Source organism: Gymnoscopelus braueri (assembly GCF_963280865.1).
Source record: "Gymnoscopelus braueri genome assembly, chromosome: 15".
NCBI lineage: Eukaryota > Metazoa > Chordata > Actinopteri > Myctophiformes > Myctophidae > Gymnoscopelus > Gymnoscopelus braueri.
In genome coordinates this window covers 33,183,781-33,195,807 of record NC_137620.1, presented here as the reverse complement: position 1 = coordinate 33,195,807, position 12,027 = coordinate 33,183,781, and the positions used below count along the sequence as shown (strand labels likewise).

The window sequence follows — 12,027 nt, the reverse complement described above, 5'->3', positions numbered from 1 at the left end:
GGGTAGGCTGTACAACATGTATCTCCATATTTAAACTTTTTATCTCTTTGTTTTGTTTTTCGTAAAACGTAAAAAAAAAAGTAGCAAAAATAGGGTTAGTGTAACCTATAAAGCCCGAGCTTGTAGTCGTAGATCTATCAATAATTGGATCCACAATTTGGAACACTTTTCCATTTCCTGAAAAGTAACTGTTTTGGACATACAAGGTTTCCACCCGACAGCGACGCATCATAGGCTATACTAATCACCCACGCCTTGGGTGTTATGACTTTTTCTAGTTTGGACCTGTTGCGCTCGTCGTGGCCAACGAGCGCAACAGACTCCAAACTAGAGAAACTAAGTGCTCCTCGGAGGCGGAGCACAGGTCTCCGCCAGGTCAGGTAGGTTATTGTGGGCCAGCAATGTTTGGAATCAGGATGGATGGAATATTAAAAATCAGACGGATCTTGGGGCAGAGGTTCTGCTCTGACTGGCATCCAGGGGAGTGTGTGCACAGTTTCGATGCGATCAAGCCAACGGTGCCGGAGATTAGCTGTCCACAGACGGAACCACGGACGGACGGACGGACGCACAGGGTGCAAAACGTATTCTCGGCCACGCCTTTCGGCCCGGCGGAGACAACAACCGCGCGCAGGCAGGCAGGCTGAGGAGGGACCGTTCGCTGTGACGTTTCAGAGCGGGTTGGACAGAGATGATGGGAATGACACAACAACACACTGAACACAGACTGCTGCTGCTGCTGCTGGACTTAGTTTTCTGGAGTTCAGTACTGTTGGTCTGGCTGACAACTTGATGGTAGTCTAGACGCTCAGGACGCTCTTGGCGGAGCTGCGCGCACCACCATGGGTACCGGGGACTACATCTGTATAACGGTGCAGGGAGGCGCGCCCTGGGGATTCCTCATACACGAGGGAGATGGGGATAGTGTCTACAGACCTTTTATGATTTCACAGGTAATTTATTGATTTATTATTATTTACTTTTTTTTTTTTTTTTTTTTTTACAGTTGTTGATTATTGTTTATCAGCAGTGGTGGAAAAAGTATTCACATTTTTAAGTAAAAGTATCAGTAGACATAGCTCTGTTACAAGTAAAAGTCCGGAATTCAAAATGTACTTGAAAAGTACAAAGGTTTTGGTATCAAAATGTACTTAAAGTAGGCTACCAAAAGTAGAAAGTATACTCATCATGCAGAATGTCTGTTTTCAAATGTATAAAATGTATAAAAAAATCTATGAAAATAGCAGATCTACAAGCTCACAAGGCATTGCATGTTGTGAGTTTGTAGATGGGCTATTTTCAAGTAGCCGAAGTGTATATAGGGCTGAATTGGTTAATGTACGTTTTGTAATAATAATCAAAATCGACAAAGTAACTAGTAACTAAAGTTGTCAAATAATTGTGAAATAGAAGTAAAAGTACAGAAGTATTCTGTATTGGAAGTATTTCCAATACAGAAGATTGGAAATACTCCAGTAAAGTAAAAATCCTCAAATTTGTACTTGAGTACATGTACTTAGTTACTTTACACCACTGTTTATCAGATAACCTTTATTTAGAAAACATAGTTAGGTTATATTGTTATCAGTGGGGGCCTTAAAATGATTTGTTCACATCATTATATAGAAAGTATTTTCTCTTTTAAAGCATCACTAAAGATCTGATAGTATTGTAGAACTGTCACTGGCACATTGTAGTTGCTTATTGAACAGGCATCCTATAGCTTATTCTTGGACTGGTAATATTGATAAAGTGTTGCCAATCAATAGTTTTGTTTTTTGTCTTGTTTTCTTCTTCACAATTGTCTCTCATTGGTGAATAATGCCTTTTTAAGTCAGTAGTTCTCAAAAGTAAAATCAGACCGGGGGTCCCTAAGGGGGTTCCAGGGGGTTCCCAGCCAAATGAATTAATATAGTATCAGAATCAGTTTCACCACTTTAACCCTATAAACATCAGCTATTTGAAAATAGGCGATCTGCAAGCTCAGAGCTTTGTAGATTTGTTTCTATTTTCAAAACACCTTGGAAAGAAATATGAGACAATTGTTGTATGCTGTCCCTGGCCTGGGCACAACATATTTCCAGAATTGGGTCCGCGGCCAAATACATATTATTTTGGGGGTCCTTGACATGACAAAGTTTGAGAACCACTGCTTTAAGTAATGTCCTCTGGTACACTTGGCAGTCTTGAATGAAAGCTGCTGGGAGAACATTTATTTGGAACAGCGCGTGTCCCCCATTCTCCTGCGCGTCGGCTGTGTTTTTGTGCAGAATTCCTAGGGACCCTTATATGGTCACGGCCAGGACCTAGTCAGTGTGTGTGTGAGGCTTTGGGCAGTGTGCTCTGTTATCATACACACATGACTCTATATACCACACACATGTAGCCGTGTCGATGAGTGAGAGGTAGTCCATATACACACTAGATCCTGCAGAGATCAGTAACCCAAACAAATAGAAGGTCATGGGAAATTATGTTAACATAAAACCACTAAAACCCACCCTCAACCTTCACAACAAAGTAGCAATCGATCAATAATGTTAAGTAAAACAAAGTAGTAGTACATATTTGTTTAAGTCTGGTTGCATGAAACATACGTTATCAATTCATTTCTTTAGAAGGGATTTCTAGCTTAGTCAATATGACCATCAGTGAAAATTTAAGCCGAAAAACGAAGGATGTTTGTGCAACCAGCCACATCCTTGAACATTGTGTGTTCATGCATGACAGCATCACAGGAATAATCCCTTGGATGGCAGGAGACGTTGCCTACAGTATATATGCTGATGACAAGTGATCATATACAGCAGTGGTTCTCAATTTGTGGGTCGGGACCCCCAGGGGGGTCCTCGCATGATTTTGAAGGGCGGGGGGGGGGGGGGGGGGTCCCCAGATTACAGTAAAGTGGCAATTTAAGGATGTTTAATCCCTATTACCTAAAAAAGAAAAGGAAAGAAATTAAATGAAAAAAGGCCATTACTGCATCAAAAGTAATCAATAAACTTTACTATGAAAACTGGTCAAACATTGGCCAAATTGTCAAATAATATAAGAAAGAGGCTGATCTTGCGAGGCGTTGTGAGCTTGTAGATCGGCTATTTTCACAATCTGTGGAATGAGTCAAACTAAATGTAATGCCTCAACTCGTACAATTCCATGTGCTTGTCAGGGTGGGGGGTCCCCAGTTCAAATATGAATATTTTGGGGGGGGGGTCACGGCCTGAAAAGGTTGAGAACCACTGACATACAGTAATGAAAAGAGGGCATACAGAAAAGGCAGTTCAAGTCCAACAGGTCTTTCACTGTGTATACAGTATTTGCATACATATTTGTATGTTGCCACCATAACTGTTATCGTATTTCTCAGGCCTCTCCATTAAATATAGCACATTTGCATAGGTTCCTTACCGTGCATCTTATGGGACCCAATTTGTTAACGAGTGCACATTTTAAACCCTGCTAATTTGTCTGTCGCCCGCTTGCATTTGTAAACCAACTGAAGAGAACCTAGCTAAACATACATGAGGTTGACAGTGTAGTTTCATGTTTGTGGTCATTTTGTGTGTTTTATGTTGTTTTGCAGTTGTAAGCAAAGGACACACACACACACACACCCACACACACACACACACACACACACACACACACACACACACACACACACACACACACACACACACACACACACACACACACACACACACACACACACATAGGTTGGTAGTTATTAACTGAAACTCATACTCTATGGTAAATGTAAATCCAACTATAGCATGGCATAAACATGACATGGGAACATTGTTGCACAGATAATGTTACAGATTAAATTTAAATACTTTGGAAATACAATACCTCATACAAGTCTAATTAAAGTGGAGCTGACGGCTATGTCTTTAAAAAGATACAGCTTACCTTTAAACACAGCGAGGACTGTAAACATCCTCTTATGTCAGATGATCACAAGTTTCCAGGCTGCACTAAATCTCTCATCAACTCGTCATCCACACAGAGAACAAGTAAATGTTTTTTCTTCTTTTGCATTCCACTGACATCAAAGCTCAGCCAGAAGAGTGCTATCAAGACACTGAAATGGTCGATATATCACTCTAATGACACAACCTTAATCTTGAACTTCGTACATTTGTCCACTTTGTTTTCCTGTGGTATGAATAGAAGTATTTGTTTTCTTTCCCCCCCTTTTTTTTGCACAATGTTGGTGTTAAGTAGCTTCTTTGATTATGAATAATTAGTTACGCACAACTGCTAAGACAGTGGTTTAAAAATAAATGTTGTGCCCATTCACCAATGGGAAAGCTCAAGGCTCACCTGTACTCATAGTGAAAATAGCAGATCTAGCTCACAACGTGTTGTATTGTGACAAGCTTGGTGATATGTGCGCTTGTAGATCTGCTATTTTCACTATTTGTGAAGATTTGAGGGAAAAAAATACATTATACAATTTACGCCAATAATGACATTCCAAAATCAGGTTGAAAGTTTATAGAATTTTATATATATATATATATATATATATATATATATATATATATATATATATATATATTATTATTATTTTTTTTGTAAGAGTATATCATTTTCCTCTGTATTGGGAAATTAGTGTGCACAAAGTACTGATAAACTAAATTAAAATATAATTCGTTTTTTTACAGTTGTTTATTGCAATAATAATGTGTGATTGTCACACAATCACATTTGAGAACCAGGCACTGTGCTATGAACTCCAAGAGGCAAGTGTGATGGGTTGACATTCAGACAGTAGAAAAACATCATCTTAGTGGTTCTTAACCTTTTCAGGCCACGACCCCCCAAAATAATCATATTTGAACTGGGGACCCCCCACCCTGACAAGCACTTGGAGTTGAGGCATTTCATTTTGTTGTCTCGCATTCCACAGATAAATAATAGATAAATAAATATTCTCCTCCTCGCAATGTATATTGGCTTCACAATATTTGTCTCTTTCTAAGGTAATATTTGTCAATTTGGCCAATGTTTGAAACATTTTATACATAGTTTGTTACTTTTGATGCAGTAATGGTCTTAATTGTCATCTGAAAAGTCTTAAAAGTCCTTAAATTGTCACTTTAGAAATGTGCATCTACTCTGCATACACTTATACTTTATGTTGGTTTGTTTACTGTTAAGTGAGAAAACAATGTTACACATTAAGCAAATCATCTGGGGACCCCAGTAACTGACATTACATCAGAAGCCGTTGTTTAACAACGCTGATTTGCACTGACGCCGGGGATATCCAATGGTGTGTGTGTTGTTGTTTTTTTTCTGTGGATGAAATGGTTAGTAGAGGGCTACGCTTGGCTAGGGAATTTTTCTGCAGGTCACACTAGCTCTGGTCTGACATCATGGCATGGGTGAAATAGGCTCTGCCCACTTTCTCTTTCTCCCTCACTCTCTCTCTCTGTCGGCCTGTTTCTCTCTCGCCATGGACATGTGATGTCAAACAACAGAAACGTTGGCCTAACAATGTACTATGTATGCAGCATGTTTGGTGATATTTGGACAAACTGTCATAGACAGTGGTTGGCACGTGTTTGAAACTGATGTCACCCCTCTGTTGGGTGATTGCAAGATATTTTTTGGCAGTGTTCAACAGAGTTCTAAAACATATCCTGTGAGTTTTGTTATGCCACATCCATGTTTGCATTTGTAGCGCTCCCTAGAGCTAGATTTGAATGAAACTTTCAGGTATGTTTCAGGTACTTCCTATCCCGCAGGTTTTGTGATGACTGGCCCAATGGTTGTTGACTTTTGTGCTGAGCTATTCTCTTATGAAATTCATTGGTCAATATCTTCGAAATAAGATATCAACAAACTGTGTGCCAATTTAGAAAATATATTCTTCTGGTTTCAGATACTCCTTATAATAAACCCGGTGTTAAGAATTTAGAGCTTGGCTCAAGATAACCAACATATCCCTCTCCTATTTAACCTACACAAGAATCTTGTAAATGTAATTTAAAGCAAAGCTCTCAAATATTGACCTCTTCACAGAGAAGTACCTACAGCTGACATCTCATACACATGGCTCTGTTTCTGACATCTGAGGGCTTGACCCCAGCGGCATCTCATCTGGAAGGCATCACTCTATGCATGCCTCATCACTTTTCCTCTGAATGAGATGGAAAGAGCAATGACTGTCAGTTAAAGTCTAATATATATACGACTGTCAGTTGAAGCCAAATTTATACTTTGTTGTACAACTGTGCCACTTGCTGGAAAACAACTGTACAAATTAGACTTAATAGTTGTAAAAGCCAACATATCAAGATCACAAGGAATTCCACTTGGCTGCAGTGCTCCCCTCTCTGATCTGATTTTGTCTTTTGAAGCTCCTGAATTTAATGAAAACAAATTGCTCCAGTTGATTGGAACATGATTGGTCAGTGTACTGACAAGGCATTCGCAAGGTTGTCTCCATATAAGGCAAGCTGTTTTTGTTTTTTTCTACTTCTTATTGAGAATGCTGGCCTGAGAACAAAGTCTGTGAAGTCATGACTCACTTCATTTTTAAAGGCCCAGAAAATCAATTGCACAAACACTATTTAACCAGATTTAATCCTAATTAGGGTTCCATTTCGCACAAACCCAGGAGACTTGCGTGAATATTTAATTTCATAGGTATTCTGAGAAACTTTCCATGACATGTCCCAATCTTGAAGATTAAGTCTGGGTGGGTGGCAAGGTTGGTGTTAGTTAGATCGAGGCATTTCGTGGTGCTCATTATCTCATCTTGGTGATAGAGTCATTTACTTTGACTATTCTTTATCCATTTACTGTAGTCTGAGCTACACATTTTCCACTTCATGTATGCATGTCATGCATTGAGTCAGTGTGAATACTGAATTATCACATGAATGTTATCTCCAAACTCAGTTTTAAGCTCAGGGTGAACTGCATTACAACACAAGTGTACACTTTGGTACTTGCAAGCTACTGTATACAAGTCTACTGCAGCATATTTTAAAATAAAACAATGTTACAGGGATTAGACTCTGGTTGGTTGCCATTTAGGGCTTTGATGGTGACAAAGGAGTTCTTAAAGTGGTTAACCATGCACTGGGGAACTCTAGAAGTGTCTGCTTGAGGGAAGAAACAGGTACTCAAGGAGCTAAGAGGACAAACTGCAGGTGTGGTCTGAAATAATCCTCTGGGTCTGTCTGATGATAGTTGTGTGTGATAGATTTGACAGCCTGGAGTGTGGGATGCTGCCTGCACTCCCACCATCGCTCTTTGTGTTATTCGGGTAATCTGGACGTTCAGCTGTTCACTGAGGTTGCCAAACCAGGCCGAGATGCAGAACACTCTGCAGGAGCAACACTTTATAGTTGACCATTAGCCTATACGAAGGAAGCAGTGGTGGAAAAAGTACTGAGAAATACTCTGTTACAAGTAAAAGTCTGGAATTAAAATTTTACTTGAGTAAAAGTACAAAGGTATTGGTATCAACATGTACAGTACTTATGGTACCAAAAGTAGAAAGCAGTCATTATGCAGAATGCCCCATTTCACAAGTTTTCAAATGTATAAAAATCTTTTGAAAATAGAAGATCTACAAGCTCACAATGCGTTGTGAGCTTGTAGATCGGCTATTTTCAAATGGCCAAAGTTTAAATAGGGCTGAAGTGGTTAATGTATGTTTTGTAATAATTCAAATCTACAAAGTAACTAGTAACTAAATTGTAGTGGAGTAAAAGTACAATATTTGCCTCTGAGATGTAGTGGAGTAGAAGTTGGAAATTGGAAATACTGCAGTAAAAGTACCTCAAAATTGTACTTAAGTACAGTACTTGAGTAAATGTACTTAGTTACTGTCCACCACTGACACTGAGGTTGCCAAACCAGGCTGAGATGCAGAATACTCTGCAGGAGCAACACTTTATAGTTGACCCCAAGGACCATCAGTCTACGAAGGAAGTGTAGCCGCTCTTTTGGACCCAAGTGCAGCCATTTCCTACCTGAGAACTCCATGTCAATTTGTTGTCACTGTGTAATATGTCCAGATATCTGGGTACATTTGGGCATGGATATAGCCTGTGAATGGTCTCCAGCGGATTTGCGGTTGAATACCATCTTCTTCGTCTTCTTGACATATGTGATTTATTCTCGTTTGCTTTGTTATCAGGGTTTTGTGGCGGAAGATTCACTTCTAATAGTGCACCACACAGGCCAGGCTATCAGTAAATGGCATCTTTCTCATTTATTATAACCAGTGGAGTAGACGATCTGCTTCATCATTCCAGTACAGCTCTGCAATTCAGTATTTCAGCAAACCCAAACTGGAAAGTGTTTTTCAGTTCATGGTCAATTGAATTTGTGTCAAAAAATTCAGAGTATTTTTGATCAGTCCAAGAACATGTTCTCACAGCTTTTTTTATGTTTTCATATTATTGAAAAGCTGTCTTCCTTTCTTTGAGTGGATTCGGCTGAAAGCACAAGAGACACACAGTAGTTATCCGTCTTTCACAGTGTGATGTCCTACCTGTGAACCAGCTGGAAAATGTTTGCTTGAGATTTAAAAACGTAATTGCTTAAAGCTGTGGAACTGCTTGGGGCTAAATGAGAGCGCCTCACGCAGTGTGCGTATTTCCTGTGGTTGTGTGTTGTGTTTAACACTAATAAAAGTCACTTGGACATATTGAAATAGGTAGCTTCGCATAACAAGAGCATAAGATATTGTCTCATCGTAGACATTGTCTCATTTTATGTAGCAATACTGTAATAGTGAAAGAATATTGGTGGAGATTACACGTATTTAGAAAGACTAACCTGTAAAGTTAATTATTTGTATTTCTTTGTTGCTCAAAATTTCAAAATATGCACATGATAGGACACATCTCTGGTATTTATTTACTCATATTGAAAATGTAGTGCCTTCTGTATATTCTGTACGGGGCTTATCATGAGCTTGTATTGCATTGTGTGCCTCGCTGCAAACTACATTTTCCATTTGAGACAAAAAGGGTCTGGTTGAGATTTCTCAAATGTTCCTATACTTCTACAGCTGCTAGCAGCTACAGTATATTAAAAAACAATACCCTGTGGAACCCCATAAGTGGTGGACAAAGTACTCAACCGCAATACTTGAGTCAAGGTATCTTTACTTACTCAACTACAAGTGAAAATTGGTGTGTCAAATTTGTACTGGAGTACTTGCTTTAAAAAAGATACTTAAGTATTCAAAAGTACATGCTTTTTAGAATACTTAAGTATTCAAAAGTACATGCTTTTTAGAATACTTAAGTATTCAAAAATACAAATTACAAAGTCTAGTAACAATTTGACATAATTTAAACAAATTCAAAGATTTTCTAAAAATAGCAATAGTAGTGAAAATAGCAGATCTACAAGCTCAATGAGCATTGTGAGCTTGTAGAACGGCTATTTTCACTATTTTTGACATAGGGCTTAAATCATAATAATAGTAGCCTATTTGTTCCCTTCTTAGAAATACTGGAGTCAAAAGTACATCATTTGTCTTTGAAATGTAGTGAAGTGAAAGTATCCAAAAAATACAATACTCAAGTAAAGATACTTGATACTACAGGTGCTCAACAAATGTATTTAAGCCTATTGTTTAGGCCTACTGCAGTACTCTACAGTACTAAATGTACTGTCCACCACTGAACCCCATAAGCAGCGTATCATGACCAGTGGTGTAAAGAAACTAAGTATATTTACTCAAGTACTGTACTTAAGTAAACATTTTAGGTACTATTACTTTGAGTATTTCCAATTGTCTCTATACTTTTACTTCTACTCCACTACATCTCAGAGGCAAATATTGTACTTTTACTCCACTTTAGTTACTAGTTACTTTGCAGGTATAAAGTATTGACTAGTAAGTAATGAACCACTTTAGCCTTATTTTATATGTAGGTTATTTGAAAATAGCCGATCTACAAGCTCACAACGCGTCACAACGCGTCGCATCGCATAGCTTGTAGATCAGCTATTTTCAAAGGTTTTTGTACTTTTACTTGTGGTTCTTAAAGTACATTTTGATGCCAATACTTTTGTACTTTTACTGAAGTAAATTTTGAATTCCGGACTTTTACTTGTAACAGAGTACTTCTACATTGCAGTATTGATACTTTTACTTAAGTAAAACCTTTTTCCACCACTGATGACTTGCAGTTGCATGAAACACCAGTCTCTCTCTCTCTTGCACATCATGGCACGACTATAATCTGTGTATCTTTGTGTCCCGAGGATGTGCAAGCCGGTTAGGTTTCCCCTCCTTTTTTGGAGGATGAGCAAGGGGCTGGTGCTCCATCCAGACAAACCGTTCCTCCCAGCACACAGAGGTGTGAGTCCACAAATACACAGGCACACAGGTTGCCTTATACGGCCTGTTTGCACAGACTCACTCTCCTAAAAAACCCAGGGATGCAGCCGCAGAACCTTTTTATCTGAACATTAGCAGGTCTGAAAAGTCACCCATAAAGTTTTTCTTTTGTATATGGTACACTCCCGTAGTGCCATTTTATTGCACAGCTTGTTGCTAACGTGGTCCACCTCTTACAGCAAAGCCCATAATTAGTCAAAAGGCTTATTCGCTCCCTGGGAAGTACTTTTCCCCCCAGTAATGTAGCACTTGATGTAATGTGTTTATAGAAATACTTTGGTAACACATTGAAAACTGAGTGGAATTTATAACACGTGTAGACCGTGTCCAAAAGAGAAAGAATTTCTCTCATGATGTCAGTTGAAATGACAGCCAAGCAATATAAATTTCATTCTTCACTGTCTGGCAGTGGTGTAAAGTAAGTACATTTACTAAGTAGCCTACTGTACTTTTACTTTTACTCCACTAGGCCTACATCGCAGAGGCAAATATTATACCTTTACTCCACCACAATTATTTGAAAACTTTAGTTCCTAGTTAATTTGTGAATAATTAATTTGTTGATTGTTATTACAAAACATACATTAACCACGTTCAGCCCTATATACATTTCGGCCATTTGAAAATAGCCGATCCACAAGTTCACAATGCGTCGCGTTGTGACGCATTGTGAGTTTGTAGATCTGCTATTTTCAAAAGATTTTTATACATTTGAAAACTTGAAATGGGAAATTCGGCATAATGACTACTTTTACTTTTGGTACTTTAAGTACATTTTGATGCCAATACTTTTGTACTTTCAAGTACATTTTAAATTCTGGACTTTTACTTGTAACAGAGTATTTCTATATTGCAGTATTGATACTTTTACTTAAGTAAAAAATGTGAGTACTTTTTCCACAACTGTTCACTGGTGTCTTCTGTTCAACATTGGTCATTCTTGCTAAGATGAGAGAGATGTTCTCCTCTATGCTGCCTGTGTCCTTTTACAATAGATAAACACCGCCATCTGGTGGAGTAGCTTCTTCACTGCATGTCCTTGGGGATTGTTTGTGAATAGTGATAGAATAGACCGTTGGACATTCTATTTGGACCACACATAGTCATAGATAGACTGTAAAGATTTGGACATATTTTGTAGTAGGTGTAGGTGTGATGTTCTTTCTAATGAAATCACACAATCTGCCTTTCTTACATTACAACAGGAATGTTGCAGAATCTTTAGAGCACTTGATCATGCTACCACAAGCCAGTATGCTGTAGTTTTAAACACTGACCTAGCCTTTAGATAAAGACTCGTAGATGTATTTTATCGATTTTGACTGTTTTACCCGCGTGCCCCGAATGTTAACTTGGTATCCGGCGTGTTTGTGCAATGTATTAGTCCATGTTTTTCCAATAAAGAAGTGTTTTAATCCCGTCTGTGGCCGATTCTATCCGGAGTTCCCAATGCGTGGTATTGACGTGGCACCGGAATTACACTCAATGTAAACAGGAATTAAAGGAGAGGGGTGAAGTCGTTCGGCTACAGACGGGATTAATACACTTCTTTATTGAAAAATATGGACTAATATATTGCACAAACACGCCGGATACCAAGTTAACATTTGGAGCACGCGGGTAAGGACCTTGTATTTTGC

At 38.7% G+C, this 12,027-nt stretch overlaps 1 protein-coding gene across 1 annotated transcript in view; it reads left to right on the top strand.

Moving 5' to 3' along the window:
- Positions 1-807: 807 nt before the first annotated feature.
- The window catches only part of synpo2a (synaptopodin 2a), a 28,139-nt gene continuing 16,919 nt past the window's right edge, over positions 808-12,027 (top strand). Inside the window, exon 1 of the mRNA XM_080451688.1 lies at positions 808-953. Coding sequence (XP_080307814.1) covers positions 843-953 — 111 coding nt within the window. The 5' untranslated portion in view covers positions 808-842. The remainder of the gene's footprint in view (positions 954-12,027) is intronic.